This window comes from Zootoca vivipara, chromosome 2, assembly GCF_963506605.1.
Source record: "Zootoca vivipara chromosome 2, rZooViv1.1, whole genome shotgun sequence".
NCBI classification, from domain to species: Eukaryota; Metazoa; Chordata; class Lepidosauria; order Squamata; family Lacertidae; genus Zootoca; species Zootoca vivipara.
In genome coordinates, this window is record NC_083277.1 from 83,605,904 (window position 1) to 83,626,345 (window position 20,442).

The 20,442-nt window shown below is 46.1% G+C and overlaps 1 protein-coding gene across 2 annotated transcripts in view; it reads right to left on the bottom strand.

The window, feature by feature from the left end:
* Window positions 1-17,080: 17,080 nt before the first annotated feature.
* The window catches only part of GIPC1 (GIPC PDZ domain containing family member 1), a 28,457-nt gene continuing 25,095 nt past the window's right edge, over window positions 17,081-20,442 (bottom strand). For both annotated transcript variants that reach the window (XM_060271765.1, XM_035104814.2), the window contains exons 5-7: window positions 18,375-18,487; window positions 17,699-17,780; window positions 17,081-17,455 (exon numbers count right to left, since the gene is read on the bottom strand). In XM_060271765.1, the coding sequence (XP_060127748.1) occupies window positions 17,304-17,455; window positions 17,699-17,780; window positions 18,375-18,487 (347 nt within the window). In that variant the 3' untranslated portion in view covers window positions 17,081-17,303. The remainder of the gene's footprint in view (window positions 17,456-17,698; window positions 17,781-18,374; window positions 18,488-20,442) is intronic.

A 20,442-nucleotide genomic window follows, 5' to 3' on the forward strand; every position in this document is an offset into this window, starting at 1 on the left:
TTGATAAGACAGGGTTCCTGATAATAGAATCTGAAGCCAGCTTGTGTGGAGATATTGGGGTGTGCCCCCTTCCCATTTTAACCTGCATGTATCCTGACAAATGCCGGCATCAGGCTTTTCCCGCTCAGCTAATCCTCAGTTGTCAACTTACAAAAAAAAACAGCGGTCACTCCACACCTGCTTCAACTTCCACTAACCTTAACATTCTATACTCCAAGCGATCCTCTTCCCTCCAAATGCAAGAACTAAGCTTGGGGGCAAACGGAGGTTGGGCCAGAGCCTGTTTTTAATTTAACATGATATTCTTGGGAAAAACACAGACGGGATTCATGCTAAAAATAAACATAGGAAACGTGTACGCTAAAGGGTTGATTTGCAGGAAATGCACCACAGACCTTGGAATGATGATTCCTTGGAGTTGTATGGAAACACCAGTAGGGAAGTCTACTGGAAAAACTAGTAGGAAGAACTGTGGAGCACAAGAGCTGTGGTAAGGGAATGGGAAAATATGTTCATCTTTCACTTGGGGAGGCTTTGGCATAGAATACTGCCACCCTCATGAACCCTCACAAGTCAGGCTTTGTACTGGCTTAAACAAAACTGGCTTTATTGCAGTAGTTGTATATATAGCACATCAAAGGAAAATAAACAGAAATGCATTATCTCAACCTAAGATTTATGCTGTGTGGTGTCCTCTGGAGATCTGAGAACCAGGCTATATTGCTTATGAGCAGAGGCACTTGCTCTCCGTGAACCAAGAAACCAAGAGCTAGAGAAGCTGTCAGTACAGCTAGCTTGCCTGCTACAAGAATTGTTAGTGCAAGTGGTCTAGTCTGCTCACAAGATGCCGGTTTTCTAACCCTGGAGGAGGAGTTACGGTCTTTCAAGACTCCTCTCTGACCACATCACACTATTTGCTTGAGTAGACTGATCGTACAGTGATGTCTGCTCCATCTCAAAAATCCTATAGCCTAGAAACCCAAATTCTGTAATTTGACTGTAAACAGAACATGCTACGCAGGGTGAGGACCGACGCAATGTACGACTATCCAGCTGTTTACCTTCCAGCTTCACACCAGAACTCACCATCTGCATGAATAATGGCAGAACTGCTGATCATTGGTCCATTGTCGGCAGAATGCACACACCAGAAGTGAGATGTAATGTAGACATGGAATCTGGCAAACACCACGACTGCTACCGCTGCTGAAGATATTTGCTACTGTTCAGTTGCTTAAAAGCAGATTGCCTCTTTGGGGCAGATGTTTCAATGCAAGATCTTGTGTGGTATATGTTGTTTCTCCGCACCCAGGGACGTAGCAGCTACAATAATATGGCTTTGCCCCTGTCCAATCTCTGCCTTACACAGGGGTTTAGTGAGATCCAAATGGAGTGAGAGTGAAATGGCTTGTGTGTTCATTCCCCTGCTTATCATATCTCCACACTGCATATTTAACATTTTCATCTTTGCCCCTGATGGGCTTGAAAATGCTGGCCTGACCCAGACTTGTGCTATTCTACAAGCTGCACTCTAGTGCATGCTTACTTAAGAATCTCGTTGAACACAGTGGTATTTCTAAAGTGTGGCTATATTCCAAGACTTTATTCTATTTTATTGTATTTTTACTTCTGTGATTGGTGAAGACTATGCGGTTCAGATACCCACAAAGGTTTTAATTACTAATTAGTCAAATAAATGTTCCTGTTTCCCTTGTTCTCTCCAAATTACCTCCTTCTATCATAAAAGTTTATGCATGAATATATCCCAAGATGTAATTTTATTGCATTTTTATTCATCTGACTGATGAACACTATGTAGTTAAAATGGCCACAAAGGTTTTTAATAACTAATACAAGCTTGCGTTTCCCCCGCTCTGTCCAAATTACCTCCTTCTATCATATGCGCTTAAGCTTATATGAGCTCTAAATATTTTGGAAGCATTTTGGCCCATTGAAATAAAGCTCTTTGAATAATAGCATTGCCAATATTGTCCAGGCGTTTTGTTTGTGAATAATGTCCTAATGCACAGGCAGCCAATCCAGATGTTGTAGACTCCATCAGTCCCACCCAGCATGGCCAGTGGTCAAGGATGAAGGGAGTTGTAGTGCACACCATTTGGAGGACACCATGTTGGCTACTCCTGAAATAATCATTAGAATGATTCTTTCTGACAAGGAGTCTCTTGCGACCTCCAGAGATACCTCAGCACAAGCCATATAGTCAGAATATTTTGCAGTGCAAGGAAATGGTGGTTCACCAATAAGCAAAAGGTCAGCTATAGATGGGCCTTCTGTGTTACGCTGAGCAAGTTCAAAGGTTTGAGAACTGAGCAGAATCAGGAGTATCAGCCGACAAAAGACAGTAACTCGGTTTGTATGGTTTGTTTATAGAAACCCCGCTAGCAATCTGTACCTGGAAGCAGAAGTAGGCAAAAGGTGGCCATGTGCCAGATTAGATTCTGGGGTACCACCCTTCCCTGACTCCCTCCCTGCTTTCTTCTTTGTTCATGTTCAATTTCACACCATCAGGTAAATCCATATAAATGCAGCCTGTTGGATTGCCAGCATGTTTTCCTCTCTGGGTAGTGCTAGGAAGCAGGAAATCCAAACACACACACACACACACACACACACACGGAACATAATCCACTAGGGAGCTCTCTTGTGCAAGCTTTGTTGAAATGAGCAGGATCTTTGCTAGAACCTTCTGGTTAGGTCCCATTGATTTCTGTGGTTCTTTCAGTCTGAGAGAACGTCTGAGTTGCTGTCTCCTGCAATTAAGAGAGTCCCAAATTCACCATCTGGAGACCACTGCCTCCCCTTAACCTCTTGGCATGCCACATCAGTTGCCTGGGTATGTTAATTCAGAAGTAAATCCCACTGTGTTCAGTGCGGCTTGTTCCTAGATCAGTGTGAATAAAAAAAAAAAGTTAATGGGGGGGGAGTGTACGCAGTACATAAAATGGATCTCAGCTGGCTGCAGCCATAATTTTTTGAGGAGTGATAAACTGTGGAAAAATACAGCAAGAGAGAGAGAGAGAGAGAGAGAGAGATTATCTGGGGGAGCTCCAGTTAAGGCATACTCAGAATTAATAGACTTTTAAAAAGTTACATTGGCTATTACCCTCTGTATTTGATAACAATAATCTGTTTTTCTATATATTTATTCAATACCTTATATTCATTTGGTCTTCTATTTATTGTTCGGGGAACCCCCATTTAGGCACAGTCTAGCTCAGGCATAGGCAAACTCGGCCCTCCATATTTTTTGGGACTACAACTACCATCATCCCTGACCTCTGCTCCTGTTAACTAGGGATGATGGAAGTTGTAGTCCAAAAACAACTGGAGGGCCGAGTTTGCCTGTGCCTGATCTAGCTGAAGTTAAAGCACTTAAGTTCCATTGATTTAATCACATGCTTAAGTCTCTTCTACTGGGCTCATTCAGATTTTAACATGCTTACTTTTGTTTGGATTTACATCCTTAATTTGTAGGGGGTGCCATGGTACTTCCTTGAAGTTGGTGTAGATATGCATGCATATGCATGTTTGACAAGGATGCTTTGGAATCTAGCCAAGTATTTCAGCATGGAAAAATAGAAGTCCTAAGTAAAAATTCCAGAATAACGCTTGAAATTGCTGGTAGAACAATTTTTTCTGCAGACAAAAGAAAGGATCATGAATGGAAGGAGAAAAGAATTGATAATCAGTGGAGATGTAGCAAACTAAAGAATGTGTAATAGGATGTCAATGACAGATAGTTCGGGAGGTCTGTATAGGATATGATAGGATGGAAAAAATTATGTATAATGGATACTGTATTTTAAAAGTGCAAAAATAAAAATTAGAAAAAGAAAAAGAAATTACTGTCAGAACTGCTAGTGACAAGGGTGCATGATTGACCTGACAACCAAACCACTACAGAGGCAGCAAGCGTGAATTCTGAAGTTACAGAAGCACATCTAACATGGTTTCAACTGTAAACATTGAATGCTTGTGCCAAACCATATTTGGCATATCAGGACCTGATGTCTGCTAATATGCAGGAGCAATGATCATCTCTACAAACAAAACCAGGCACTGAGAGACTTCATATGTATGTGGATGTGGTGTGTGCTTGTACGTGGGTGGAAGAACCGTGCAGGGCCTATGTTCTAAGCTCTTCCAGCAAATAACACAAAGTGGATTCCTTTACTAGGAAAATATGCTTTGTACTGGCCCCGCAAGCCTTTTTTGGGTTGTTTTCAATCACGTTGCTCTTTCTGAAGAAACAGTGCCTCCCTCTTCCGGAGAGCTCCCTTCTCTGCCTGAGAATTAGCACAGAACCAGACGTTCACAGGGCAGTGAGAAAACGGGCCTGTTCTGTACTGACACACACACACACAAGGAGCCTGCTAAATAGCTCACAACAGTTGCATGTTTGGTATGTACAGAGGTGGACACGCACGTGAATGTAGACATCTGTCTGGTTGCTGCTGCAAAAGCAGGCAACTCTTTCTCTGCAGCTCCTATGAAAATAAAATACAATAAAACAATCAACAGGTGTGGTTTCCCCTTCATTAGCATAGCATGTCAGAATAATCTACCTCTGTTGGCTTTCTGTATAGATGTTAAAGACGCAGAACCTCTGTCAAAGGTGGGCAAGGTGGCAATTTGAACTACGAGACAGGATTACTGAAATATGATTCATGTGCTGCTACCTTTGAAGATGGTTCAGAAATTTCAGCTAGTGCAAAATGCAAGTAATGGGGGCCAGGAGATCTGAACACCTGACACCCCAGCTGCTCACAGAGAGACTCTGTATGAATTGCACTGGCTATCACGGTACTGGCTCAAGACATTTTGCTGCCTGACGTTAAGGATAAGGTGGCACCCCAGCCCTATTCCATGTACAGACTCTGCCAATCTAATCTTCTTTCAGCATGGTGATAGGACAGCATCTCCGCACTGCACATAAGAGGCCAGCATAATAGAGGGCAGGCTGTAGGGCACACACAGATCTGTCCTTCAGTACCTCATTGCTGCTCTTCGCTGCCCCAGCACCTGCTGCCTGCGGTGGCTGTCCCACTGCCTAGTGGCACAGCAGACCCTGGGCTAGCAGTCTTTTTTTATCTGGGCCTCTTAGGCCCTAAATCTGGCTACCTAAAGGACTGCTTGCGCCCATACGTGCGTGCCCATAATTTGAGGTCTTTGTCTGAGTTCCTGCTTGTGCGAACCAGGTGAGACAATAGGTAACAGGGATTTTTTTTTGCTGGTGGCTTAATAGCTGCAGAACTCTCTTCCAATAAGCATTTCCTTGGCCCCTGCAGTCCTTGCATTCAAGAAAGCCTTTAAAACCTACGTTTTCACTGTTGCCGTTCTTTAAGAGAGTTTAGCATGGTGCTCTAATTCGCACATCTTTTCATCGATATTCACTCATTGCTTCTTCACATTCGGATGTTCTAAATGTCTCCTCTCTCTTTTGAGTTGTGAGGGCTTGGCCCTGAAAAGTGACTAAGAAATAACGTGAATAAATAAATACCATTTTTTAAGGCAGCTCTATTCAAGAACAGAGCAGCAATGAAGGGCAGTATACAAATGTAATAAATAATATTTTTTGTTGCTGTCGTTATACCTTTAACTTGATATGCAGAGATGAAGCAGTTACCCTTTACCTGTCAATTCATCTCCTTGCTGAGGAATACCTACTAGGCACCAGCATGTTGTGCCGCTGTTTGAAAGCATAGATGCCAAGCTGGTAAATTGGTCATCATCTGTGGCTGGCATTTACAGCACATTGCACTATAGCCTCTAATGATTCTGCTCTTGAAGATCCCAGATGCTTCTGGTGTGACATGGCTGGATGCAGTAGAATGTTGGCTGGATCCTGCAGAGCTTCTCCAGCATTCTTAAGGGCTGCCACACACAATATGCTGTTGGACCTCATAGCCAGAAAGGAAATATATTTGGGCCTGTTGCCAGTAATTCCTGATGTATGATGATCAACAGCCCAGCCACTGGTGTCTGTAGCAGCCTTTTATGGATCAGGCCCCAGGACAATAGCTGGAAATATAATTGGTGGGTGTATGATTGCTTCTGCGCATGCCATGAATAAATGAATTTTGTGCCCTGTACCATCACTAGGATATGGAAAATATGTTGAACAAGGCAGAAAAATGCAGAATGTATACATATGTACATATATGTGATCACTTTTCTAGCCATAAAATAAAAATCTCTCACACTACATGAACTCAACTAATATCTTATCTTAAAATGAATGCGGGAACCAGCTCTTAACTTTGGGTGACTACTGATGACTGAAAATAGCTGTTTGTACATGCAGAAATCCCACCAAGAAAATCTGACACAATTGTCATTGAAGATAAGGTTTTGCTTTGCTTACCTTCTTAGACACCTTTTAAACCATAGCCTCAGCGGCATTCACTGCCATTACCTGGAATTGAGCAGAGGCCTTTGGCTCACTTGTGATAAGATGCCTAATGCTAATGCTGAGGTAAGAAGATAACACTTTTTTCAGGAAACAGTGTTATGTCTGTTCTTACCATTGATTTAGAACAAACTGGAAAATCCATATGATTTCCAGCTAATTCAAGGTTCCCGGGAATCATGGGGAGGACAGCAAAAAAAAAAGCAAAAAAAAGCAAGCAAACAGTCCGGCTTCTTCCCGCACCTACAAGAGAAGCTTCATTTGCAAAATCAAGTACTGTAGGTAGAGACACTCACAGCAACACCCCGGCTCCTAATTTCTGCAGATGAAGTTACTGTTGAGGTACAGGAGCTGAGGATGGTAAAAAGTTGGCAGCTGTATTAGCAAGATTATCCCTGACCGCTTTGGAGCAAAAACTCTATGCTCAAAAACACTGCAATGTCTGCTGCTGGAATTCACCAGGGAGAATCTTATTCCTAAATTTATATTAAGCTCAACCAAGACCACTTTAGGCCATGCTTCAGTATTTATTTATTTATTTATTTATTTATTTATTTATTTATTATGTTAATGCAAATTATATCCCACTCTTCCTCCCAAAGGAATATGGGAATATGATGTCGAAGCATCAGTGTTGAACTAAGATTCAGCTGCCAGGCCAGTCAGTTTCTGTGGAAGGTGAGTGGAATTGCCCTCTTCTCGCTTGCCTGAGGCCATCAAATGTCTTGGGCTAGTAGTCCTAACACCATGGCCCTCTCTGAACAAGAACAGCTGACAAATCGCTAAAGGTCGAGGCCTGTCAAAAGAACAAAGTCCATTCCAGCACCCATAGAGCAGATTTTCTTCCTACTTGGGATGGAAAAGTTGTACTTTTTCTCTCTGGGATTGTCACTGAAGCGGAGCTGGGAATACACTAGGAATTCACCCTGGAGACAGACATCTCCCTCTGCAATTATGGGGTGAGCAAGGGTCAGCTGCTGTAATGGGAAGCTGTTATTTCTGGTGCTGCCCCTTTGTGCCGGGAACTTAAGGGTATGCTCACATTACCATTTACTGCAGCTCCCGTGTACTCCACTGCTGGTTTTTAAAGGTGGGTTCATATGCCGCTAGCCACCATCTGCATGTATTCTGAAGCTTTTAGAGAAATACTCTTCCTCGATGCGGTCTATCTCAACCCAATTTCCATAGGATTTGAAAATAGAAACCACAGTTCCATTGTGGTGTAAACAGTTCGGGCAGCTTCTGCACATGTGCAGATGATGGCGCATGTGCAAACAGAAGCCTCACTGAATTGGAGTTTGGCATGGTGGGGGCATTGAATCATCTGGTGAGGACGTCTACCCCCTGCTCTGGTGTGAGAAGCAAAAAAGTGACATGGAAATGCAGTGGGGGCTGGGGTGGGGTGGGGGGAATAACCTCACAAGCTGCTTACTCTCTTTGGTCTGTAGTCATTCCCCACTCCAGACCCTGGACCAAGCTACAGGTGCGCGTGTGTGTAACTCTAGTACAAGGCAGTGTGGGAGGATGTTGCAATGTTCCTCATCGAGGCTATAGGAGAGGCTTTATAAATCAGACAAATGGTTCAACGAGCCCAGAGCTGTCAGTCTTGATGAGGAACAGGTCTCAGAATCATTGAACCAAGCCATTGGGTTGTCTCTAGAGCAAATCTTTTAAGAAAGGTATGAAGGGGTGGGCAGAGCATGTCCTTATCTTTCAACTTTTCCTCTCCCCGGCAGAAAGAACATGCTGCTCCAAAATGCCCAATTTCTAAAATTTATTTCTTCATTTGAAAGACTCCCATGCTGTTTTGCAGGACAACCACCTCACAAAGCGGTATACAAACCATCAGATTAGTCAAAACAGTCAATGCAACCATATTAAAGTTTTAAAAACCTGGCAGGTGACCTATACGCTGCATCATTCTCCTGCCGCTTCTGCCTCTGCCTGGCATCATCCTCTTGAGGCCTCAGCTGATGGAAGGCAGCACCTCGCTGCTCTGGCTGTTTCCCTCTCGCGGCTTCTCTGTAATGATGCTAAACAGATCTACCGTAGGCAGGGCCAGTATCAGCCCACAACAGAGGAACACGAACTGGGCTGCTTGGAGCAGAGAGGCACCGCTAGATCTTTAAAAGACAAAGGGCACAGACCAATGACAAAAAAAATTGCATGCCATTTGCAGGTGCTAATTTATATGTTCAGACACAATTTTGGGCTGCTCTTCATAGGGAAAGTCACTCTACGATATAGAAGGGAAAACTCACGTTCAACCATACCCAAAAGCCTGGATGGAAAGGCGAGCTTTGGCGTGTCACCAAAATTGTGTGCAATGTAGGTGCCAGATGCACATGTTGACCTTAGAATTAGTACTTATTGTATAATTATTATTGGTCTTATGCTTGTTGATTCATTCTTGTCTTAATGCTCTCTCTCTCTCTTGACTGACTGTTTATTTACGCTGTAAAGATTTCAAAATTCCTCTAATGTTTTGATGGGCAGGGGAACAGGGGAAGGGGCAAAGATGGGTGGGTGGGCTTTATTGAAGGTGTAAGGTTGAGTGTGGTATATTTTTTATGTAATGGGCAATTTCTAACAGACTGTTAATAATACAAAAACACGGGAGGAGGGGGAAAGGGACAGGCAATCTGGGGCTCAGGCCCCCTAGATCCCCTCCAAGAAACCCCCTGATTCAGAAGATGCAAACACAAAGAACGTCTGCCTGCTTGCCTGCTATAGAATGGATTCTGAGTCCATGAATTGCAAAGCGATAGAATGGGTTGAAAAGGATGGGCTGGAATGGAATGAAATCCTTATTCCCTCCCAACAGACCCTTTTCACCCACCCTGTCTCATTGCAACACAAAGTATTGAGCTCATAGGTCAGTTATTTCTCTTTTATAGCATCCAAAGAGACTGGGGGAATTGATTCTCACCATTCACCTCCCGACATATTCCAATATAAACTCTATAAAATATTTTTCTTTGAGAGGCAGGCAGGCAGGCGGGCTGCCACATTCTGTACTGGCTGCAGCTTACAGATGGCAGCCCCAGGCAGAGTTTGGCACAGTAGAAAAGTTCTTAGCTTTTGCTCCTTGCTAGTCTTTTGCTACAATTTTTCTTTTGTGTCTGATAAACCAAGTAGCTGCTACTAAATCTGCCCACACTCTATCCTGCTCTCAGGAGCAATACAGTAGATGCAGAGCAATGGTGCTGCATCGCTTTGTTGAGGTGTGTGTGTGTGTGTCCTTCAAGGAGATCTAAGAAAGTGGTGGGCAAGCAAAAGCCACACCAAGTGGGAAGAGACTCATGGCAAGAGAGGCAGGTGGTGTTCTATGTGTGAGATCCTGACATGCACCTATTTCTGGCTACACATGAAAGTGGCACAATTGCATCATTCTGCTACTTCTCAAGTAGAGAATCAGATAACATATATGTGGTAGATCCTGAAAAGGGGGTGGGTGGGTTTAAAAGCCAGTCTGTGCCAGAGACACAGATAACGGTCCAAGTAGGTCCTGATATGTAATTGTTTCTTGCGCCATTGACACATAGTGTAGTTTTACTAGCCATGAGCTGTACAACAAGCTTGACTACGGAGAGGAAATTCTAACAAAATAGGGCATCTTTAGAGTCATCTGTTTTATCTTGCTATGGCTGGAACTGATTCCATTCAAAAAAAAAATTGCTAAAAGTAATTGAACTGCATACTACCGTCTTTTACTTAGAGGCCACAGCTGCAAAGGCCTTTCTCCGAGCCATCAATGTTCTAACCCAGGGGGTTCCCAGGGGGAACTGTTGTGCTGACCTTCAGTTGGCAGACGCCAGTTACCATGAGCCCTAGCCAACTTGGACACTGACCTTCACACCCTAGACCAGGGGTCACTAATCTTTTTGGACCAGTGGGCACATTTTAAATTTTGAGAGCGTGCTGTAGGCTCCCGTCACAAAATGGCTACCATGGGGGCAAGGCATAACACAATGTGTTGTAACACAAATTAGAGTGAGTACAATCATTGCTCCTCCTTCCCCTACCCCTGGGCAAGCTCATACTTACCATGGGAAGTCAGGTATAGGATACCAATGGGGAGAGCTGAATTCTCACACGATTGGCACAAATCTCTGATCCCAGACTTGGGTACCACTTGCTTTGGGACATCTATATCTTCCTCCATCCATTTCTTCTTTTATTGTGTGTACTGTAGCAAATTGTCATGGCTTTGGGTTGCTGGGGATCTGTTTATCTTTAAGATCAAGGTGTATATGTACTGTGTGATTTTCTGACCACATATATGTAACTTGGCTGCCTGAAGCACCATCTATATATTCTGCCTCCTTTATTTCATATAATAAAACAACATTTCTTTATTCCTCTGGGGTGAACTTATCAGGCATAAGGTTAAGAGCCGAAACATATACTGTATTCATAAATAGTCACATGTATTGACTCTGGCAAAATATCCCAAACCTATTGGGAATGTGTGTAGGGGTACGGGGGTGGACGGTGGGGTGGACATGCATGTGGATTCAGACTTACACCACATAACAAAAGATGCACATTGCTTGGTAGGAAAAAATGAATGGCAAACTATGGCATTTCCAAGAAAATAAAACAGAAGCAGGGAAAGTGCGCTAAAAGGGAACGGAAAACAGTAGTTCTTTAGGAGCCTAGGGATTCCTATAGCTGGTGTTCAAGCAACTCACTTCACTGATCGGCTGAAAACACTGGCTCATTTCGTGTAAATCACTTAGAAGCGTACCTGCACATTTTGCTTCATAACTTTCTTTTAAGTGTCTTGCTGCTTTACTCTTGAGTAAGGACCTTTGAGGCATGCATGGTGGCCCCACCTACTGGCCAGTGTTTATGGTGGTTACGAAAGTGCTAGTGCTGCTTTTTAGCAAATGGCACAACCCACACTTCAGGCCAGCTGATGAGGGCTGTCATGATGTTTGCACAACACCCCCCTTAAGCCTTGCATAGAACCCTGCTCCTGACAAACTGGTCACCTGAACCTATCCACCTGAACCTATCCTATCCACAGATTACCACTGCCCACATTTCTGAGGTGGTTTGAGGTATGGTGTTGGCCTCTGTCCACAGAAAGAATTCACAAAGTCAAGCACTTTGCTCTTTGTAAAGCTGGCTGTGAGTTCACAGCAGATGTATAGGCTGGTTCTCCCACCAGCACTGCTGAGGATCTTGGAGCTCTCAACGTGCTGATGGTTGAAGCTCTACCAAGGTATTACGTTGATGTTGACCAGCACACTGGGTGCTTTAACATGGAGACACGTTTTTCTAGTTCATTGCAGATTATGCTTGTAAGGCAAGAACACAAGTGGAGCAGGTGAGTTATACCAGCCCTTTGAGTGCATGACAGGCTGGCGTGCTGCCACAAGCACTGTGTTTTGGGATACCTCTTTGTGTATCACCTACTGCAATGGATGTCTTGCCTGTGTTGCAAGTTTTCCCGCTTTGGAAACACCCAGCTTCCTGCTATCTTTACAATACCCTGACACAGAGAGATCAAGCAGGAGCCAGCTATTCTGAAGGATGAAGGCTCGGGGCCACTTTCCCACATTTGGCAAGTAGTTTGAACTATCATTTGGTTGCTGCCTATTTGAGTGATCTTCAGGCCCACAGACAACATCTCTCCACTTGAGTGCATACCTAGGACTTATGTGTACTGGGCCCTACAGACAGCAGGAGCCAAGGGAGATGTTGAGAATAGGAACCTGTTTAGCAGAACAGGGGGTGATCATAGTTAGACAGGCCATTAACCAGTTCTGGGTAAAGAGGGAGGCTGCTAGCCAAGAGCATCTGTGGGCCGGCTTCCTAGCGCTACTGGACTGGAAAAAGCTGACTCTTATGGCTGGGTGAAGTGTCAAATTAGTTCTCATAAATGTTTGAATACTATGTGTTCTATCTGGCTGGCTCATCAAATTGACCCAAATAAGAGGGTTTTTGTTTGTTTGCCTGCCTGCCTTCCTGCTTGCTTGCAGCAGGAATGCAGAGTGTGACTCAAATGCCAGACAACACCTTCCAAGCTAGCATGTTGACAGCAAGGAAATATTTTCACTCGAGCGCTCCAAGACCAAATTCAAGCTGTGGGCCAAAAGCGAGTCCTCGTCTCCCCAATCATACACTTCCCCCATCCCATCTGCCCGGTCACCTTCTCTCCTGCACCAGCAGCTCTACAAATGCTTGTAAGTTAAGGTTACCAGACGTCCCCGTTTCCCGAGGACCGTCCCTGGATTTACAAATCAGTCCCCATACAAAATCCATTGAAGTTGAAAAGTGTCCGTGGATTCATTGGGGAAAAAACTGGTAACCTTATTTTAAGTCCTATTTTGATTGCGGGCTGCATGACTATGACAAATCATTACATGCAACACACTTCCTCACATACTCCTTTTACCCTTGCTTGTACCATTGGTAAAAACAGTCCTCTGAGGTTAAATGAAAGGAACTTCTTCACACAATGCAGAATTAATCTGTGGAATTTATTCCCCCACAAAGGACTGCTGGCTGCTATCTCTTGATTGCTTTACAGAGGCCATGGTAGCTCCCCCACCTGAGTGCAAAGAAAGTCAAGCCTCCAGGGATGGGGAATCTGTGACCCCCCCCCCGAACTTCCATCAGCCCAACATAGCCAATGGCTAAGGATTATGAGAGATGTAGTCTAACAACATCTGGAGGGCCACAGGTTGCCTATTCCTGATGCATCCTTTGGAGTACCTCAGGCTGAAAACACACAAAGAAAGGCTGTTGCCTCCACGTCCTGCTGGAATTCCCAAAGAAATCATGCTGGGACCAGACCAGATGGAGCTTTGTTCTCATCTACAAATCTTTTTTTTATATTCTTGAAAGGCATTTTTGTAATTTAGCATGTGTCTTTTCTCCCTTCCCTATTCAAGTCAAAGGCTAAGTATTCCCTGCTGCACCATTCCAACAGGAGTGCTAAGCTGGTCTTAAAAAACTCCTCTAACAGCTGCAATGTTATAGCGGTCCCTGAAGACTCTCACACCATTTAGCAAGGCATTTGCACCCAATTCTCTCCCCTCCTGCAGCATGTACAAAATTACCGCCCGCCCCCCCCCCAAGCTATATGGGGAATAGGATTTTGCACTACTTCTGAGTGCTCGGTCCAGAGAAGTGTGTTTTTAATACCAAGAAATAAAGTTGCTAGGACATCTGAATAAGCCCCCCAAAAAGATAGAATGACACACAGAGCAGGATCCAGATGAGTTCTACTAATGGAAGCCCATGCAAGGCTTCCCACTGGCACAGCAAGGCTTCCCCCCAAAAATAAATTGACTCGGTGTGTGTGTGTGTGTGTGTGCACGTGCGCCAGGGGAACGCACACAACAGTGTGTGGGTGTGGGAGAGGGCAGACTACAAGTGCTTCTGGGATGAGGTGGAGTGGAATGAGGAGAGTAGCTTCTCCGGGGCACCATCATCCTACATGGAGAAGCAGCTGTTTACAAGGGTGGAGTCTTGGTTTTCTCTGGGAGACATCCTATTATTTCTTATTGTGCTCTTTAAAACAACTTTAGGGGATGGAACAGGTCCAAGTCCAACTACCAAAAGGTAAATAAAACACAGATGGCAATATACGTCATGCAGGCTTCAAAAACAAGCACCATCCCAATTGCTTTTGCGTGGCACGTTCAGCTCAATGCAGGCACTCCCAGGGGTCAATTGCACTAAAATGTTGGCAGCATGGCTGCAGCTAAGGAATGGATGGGCAAGTAACTTTGCTCTCAGTATTTTAGGAGCAAACTTGGACTCTTAACAGCTAGAGTGCTCCCAGACATTCTGTACTGAACCAGTTTCATGATATATGAAATTGCAGACCAGTTACTACAATGGCTTGCTGAATCTCTGTTTAGACCTGTATGGGCCAGCTAATTGTCTTGTGCATCCTGACAGGGGATGAACAAGTTGGCCTTTTTCCCCTCATTGTTTGCGCCCTGCCTCCCATGGGGGGAAGCCATCCCATTTCCCAGCCCCCAATCAGCCGGCAGGATGGCGTGTTTGTTCCTGCTTGTTGCTTTTCAGAAACATAGCCACAATAGTCCTGCCCGACACAGCCAAGACAGTAAGCTCAAGGTCCACCTTGTTGACTAAGGATGGCCTGGTACAGTGGTTGCAGTAAGAAGACTGGAAGACAAGACTACCATAAGCATCACTGCGGTCCCTCAAAGGGTGGGCATCTGACACATCCCTGCTAATTTGATTCTAAGATAGGGGGAGGTTTTGTATGTACCTGGGAAGGGGGGGGAGCAACTCCTTCCAATACCACATGACCAGAGCATTCAAGGGCCTACACAGCTCACTAGGAGCTGTAGAATCCCAGAGTGCCCATTAAAATGAAATTGCTGGCTCCACACAGTGCAGCATCTGGTTCCACTTCACATGCAGGGCCATTTCCTACCCAGCCCTCACCAACCTGTTTAACATTTGCACTGCTCCAAGCAGGGAGATTTAGAAATATTTGAGCCAAGGAAACACACATATCACAGGGCAGAAATTGAATGACTACTTTGAGGTGATTTGCTCTCACTCCAGAGGCAGACCCCTAGCACACGAGACACATTATTTTTATGTTGCTGCTCTGACAGGGCTCAAGCATAGAGACACCCCCCCCCCCAGGAAAAAGTTGCACCTGGTCATGAAGTTAGGGTGTTGCAGTTGTTTTACTGGGTATTTCTCTGGGTAGTTTTCTTTTTCCCAATGTGCCATCTGCCAACTCTCTTCTGGGGTAATTGCTACAGGCACCTGCTCACTTCTCCCTTAGCAGACACCAGAGAACCGTCTTGCTTACCCAGATCTGCAATACCACCCAAACCAGCTAGGTCCCGACTCCCGCATCCTACCATTTCCTCCACAGAGGAAGTTTTTAATTTTGTCCATGTCGGCCAAGAGATGGGATAAGCCAGATTTCCATTTGTGGGCACTCTGCACCTCCCCTCCCCTCCCCACAACACACCCCTTAAACACACATGCAGGCAAAAAGCAATTTAGTAATGTCAATATATTTTTATCTTAAAGATGCTTTACACATAGAATACAAAAATATGCCCAAGGAGAACGTGGTGCCTGGTCTACCCACAAGGCTTCCAATGCCAGGGCACAGGAAGGCAGCAAGGCTTGGCAGAAACCTCACCCACTCTGAGCATGAGGTGTGGGTCCCGAGGGCAACTAGGCTCCACATCCTACCTGGGCTTAGTGTCTTAAAAGAGATACAGTAGGTGGAGTGGGGCTGTGAGGTGTGATTGAAGAGGGAGGGGGCCTTCACGGCTCCTAGGGTGACTAGACAGTGCCTGAACTACAGTATTGGGATACAGTACAGGGAAGAGGCCCAACATTTGGGGGTGTGTGTGCGTGTGTGTGTGTGTGTGTGTAGTGTCAGTGAGAGAATATCAATAATTTAACAGAGGCAGCTTTTCAGGCATTATTAACTGGGCCACCCTGGGAGGTAGGTCAGTATGACAAAGTTGGACAGATTAGTCAAAGACAGATCTCAACAAGGACATGCCCAAACCCAGACCGCAAGAAGAACCTGCTGCTGTTGCTGCTTGTGGTTTTGCTGCCCTCTGGGAACGTCCCCAGTGCCAAGCAGCACCACCCTGAGCAGAGGAGTTCCCCAGAACCAGTCCAGTAAGGGAATATTCCCAGCAGTAATTGGGACGGGGGAATGCCACTGGTGTGACAGGCTCAGCAATGGCTCATCGCCAGTGAGACACATGGGACGACAACCTTTGTACTATCCACACAGTGTGACTGGGGGCAAGAAACCCAGCTGCAGATGGGGGGGAGGCGGTTAAAGAGGGGGTGGGCCTTGAAACCACGCTTCGCTCTGGGGAAGTGGTTGGGGGCAGGCCAGGCCAGATCCATTCAGGGGGAGTGGGAGTAGCTGGCTATACAGCCTTGTGTCTCTGCTGTCAGCTGTTCTCAGCCATGCCCAACCAAAGGAAGCTGGAGACTGCCGCTCAAAATGGATTCAAGCTCAACAGCTGATGATGGGGCAGGGAAATAGAGGCAGGCTTTGTTAGGTAGGGTAGGACCAGCAGCTGAAACTCAGCTGGAAGGACTGCCTAGCCACATGGAAGGAAAGGATTTCTCTAGGAAACAGGATTGGGGTCAGGGACTTTATTTCCTCCACCAGTTTTGGTTTTTTTTCACCTTGTAATCTGATGCGCTCTGATTTCTGAGTGCCACTCTTGCATTTACTACCCAAAGCCAAGCTATGAGGATCAAGCAAGAGAGAGCAGCTCTCAATCTTCCCAGTGCATATCGTACCAAAATGGATTGGAGCTGGACCAGCGGAGGATGTTCATGCTGGAATAAGAGGGATGCGTGTGTGTACCCTCTTAGCCTATCCAGAGCAGATATGCACAGTGAGGAGCTTTTGCTGCACCTGCCCACCCACCCAAATGGTTGTGTCAGGGCTGTCCAAACCCATCCGAGCTCACCCCAGCCTCATCCATCGCCCGAGAGTGTCTGTGAGAGCCCCCCCCCCGACTAACTGCCTATCAGGATGCCCACATATCCTCGTTCAAGGACAGGCCTGGAAACCAGCAAGGAGCAGCTGCATCTCCCTGAGAACAGCAGACTGTATGAGCAGAGTGGCAGAAGCCAAGAACTGGCAGCAAGGGAGCCTCATGCACAAAGAGGTGGTCAGCAGCAGTGATTCTGGCCCCCATTCACATTACACTCCAGTCATTAATGCAGGTGACTTATTGCTTGAGGGCCTCTCCAGCCCCTAGGGAAAGGAGGCAGGTGTGGCCCAGCATCGAAGTGAGGGCACAGTGGTGTGCCAGGCCCACCAGTGGCCTGCCTAGTAGTCCTGCCTGCAGGGTCCAGCAGAGGGCGCAGAGTCCTAGTAGCGCCCAACCTTGGCGTCGCCAATCGCTCCCCAGACGTCGAAGACAAACTCGTCGGGGAAGGCAAAGTCCCCCAGCTGCTCGTCCAGGGACTCAGCAAATTCGTCAGGATTCCGTTTGTCCTTTCCCAGCTCCACCATGGTAGCAGCTATGTGGGGGAAGGAAAGAAAGCCAGAGGTGAGCATCTGCTCCACACCCCAAACAGCTCACAAGCCTACACAACAACTGAGACGGCACAGGAAGAGCGTCACATTGGCTCCCATTCCACCATTGGAAGGGTGGGCAAATCAAGGAGATGCGCCAGCATCTACAGGGAGGTTCCCGTCTCTTAACTAGTTTGCTTTGGGTTGTTTATTTCCAGATTAAAGGAGGAGAGGTAGCGGCAACTCACCTAGCTCTGTGTCACGGATGCCCATGTAACTCTCCAAAAGATCATCCACCTTCTCGATGGCCTTTTCCTCAAATGCAGATGGCTGTGAAGAGGAAGAACACAACGCATGAAACAGCAGCAATGTCTGTTATCCTCTCTATTAACTTGGGGGGTGCCAGCTGTGACTTGGCTACGGTTACTAGCTGACAGGGCCAATGGGTCTAATGCAGAAGAAAATGGCTGCAATGTGGCTGAAGAATTTTGGTAGAGATTGGAGGGCAGGAGAATCTAGAGCTGGTTATCTGGGGACCACATGTGGCTCCATGTCTTCAGAAGACGCATGAAGGCTGTGAGGAAGAGTACCAACCCAGGGCTGCGTGTATCAGCTGGACTATCCCTCTTGCCACCAATACCATCATAACATCCCTTTACTTCTCTGATCTGCACAATAACTTGAAGGAGAAGCAGGGAGAAGGAGATGAGAGAAACAGAAGGAGAGATGGCTTCTCCCCCCTCCTCTAAAACCACGCCACAAGGAAGAGCTCAGGGGCAGGGGTAAATATGCTGCTGGGCATCCCTCTCACCAGAGGTGGATGGATTTGTGGACAGCTGCTTTAAACCACTCTTGGAAAAAAGTGGAGCAGAGCAGAGCTCCTGATCCTTCTGCTCTACATTTCTGGGCTTGCTGAACACACACCTGTTCCTCCACAGTGGCTGGTCCTTTGGCCCGAAGCCGCAGGGTGCCCCTTCCTGTGCCAAGCTGAGCGCTCCCGCTGTGTTTGCCTCCTGCAGACCGCTGACTGATCATATCTGGAACAGAGCAAGAGAAAAGCCTGGTGAGCTTTTCTGCAGAGTCTGCACGCTGATGGTCCCAGCTTAGAAACAAGCCCAACAGAATGTTTTCCAATGCAGTGAAAGCATAACCACACACAGTTTTCAGCATGTTACTACTGACCCACATTTTAAGGCGGTTTGCAGTCACGTGCCAAAAGCACAGAGGTGAAGGTCCATGCACATAAGGGAAGTTCACAGAGAAGTGCTTCAAGCTCTAAGTCAAAAGGGAAAAATGTTTTCCAGGACTACCACACACTGTGAAACGGTCATGAAGCCATTGTAATATCTAGAGAAGACCATTTCGCTCAAGTCCAATTCCAAGCAAGTGACACCCAGCCTGTATCACTGACTGTTTGTCAAAGTACAAGAATGATACGACTTTAAAAAGCAACTTCAAAATGATACATTAAAAAGCAATAATTCCAAAAGGAGAACCAGGAAGAAACACATTTTAGTATGCCAAGTGCACAGATAGGTAAGCGGGATGTCAGTGGAACTGGGGAGGATATGATGTGTGGGGCAGCATGCGCCAACCAAGGAAAGAAAGGACAGACATTGAGAGAGCCATTCAAGAAATGGTGTAGGCAATAGCAATGGTAAGGACAATCTTTCTACAGTGGAAGCTAACAGGGGAGTGATGGCAAGGAGACCACTGTGAAGCAAGCTTGGGAAATGCCATTCTATGTAGCTGAAGATATCCCAAAACAACACACATCAGGCCCATTTCCTTCTCACATCCCAATGCTCAAATAAAACAAAAAAGACATCTTCTCAGCAGCAGCTCCCATGCCTGCAGATGTCATATTTCCATAGCCCTTGCCAGAACTGCACCTTCTGAGTCTACGTGCCTCTCGAGACACTGTTAATTTCAGCCGAATAATCAATTAAAGCCCCTAGGGAGAGGGAATTTGTCCTGTTAGATCCATAGCCTGCCAAGGGGTCAATGCCTCTGCAGCACAGTTCCCAAATAGAGGAAAGGGGAAAGGGGAAGTGGAGGGGGGTAAAGTCTAGCACTGCAGGACAGTCTGAATTAGACATTCTTTCTAAAGGCAAGAATAGAAAGAGTGATGGATGTTGGAAGAAGCCAGCTGTGTCAACACCAAGGGGGAGATGCGGGGCAAGAACAGGATCCAGGGGGAGCAAACTTGCAAGAACTCTACCCCAACAAGTTAAGCATAATCAAAAACAAGATAGTGATAACAGAGCTATGTTGGGCAGAGGAGATGCAGAGGGCCATTTCAGATGTTAACAGAAGAGCAGTTAATTCAGGGTTTGTGCCAGTGTTTCAAGTGGCACCTTTCCACGCTTTCAGGTTATTGTTGATCATATTGCCTATGGCAGAGGCAGGGGACCTGTAGCTTTCCAGAGGTTGATGGATTAACTCTCACCTATCTCTGACTACTGCTCACACTGGCTGTGGCTGATGGGGATTGCAGGGCAGCAGTAGGCGGAGGGGCACAAGTTCTACACATTCCTATGAGATCTGTGAGCTCCTAATCCAAAATACAGACTGTTCTCTTCACATTATACCTGGAAACATGGAAAGGAAAACCGCAAGCTGGTCACCTGTCTTGCTCTCACACACCCTCAGCTCCAGTCCCTCAGCAGCCTGCAGTGGACACTGTGGAAGAATTCAGCACTGCACTGAGCTGGCCATTCCATTGGCAGAAGCACCACAGCTGGCAAGTGGAATGAGTCTCTCCTCTCCTCCCCCTACACATGGTTCTGTGGGTTCTCCTGACCTCCTTCTCAAGCCAACTGAAGAGGCCATGCCAGGAGGAGAGAGGGGAAAGCCCCTCGCATGCCGAAGTCCTAGCACAGGGCTTCTGCTTGATGGGACCTGCTAGGTGGCCTCCACCCTGTGCATTCAACCACAGTACAAACAGGATGGGCATTTCTTTCCCCGCCAGTATTTTACCTCTGCCAAGGTT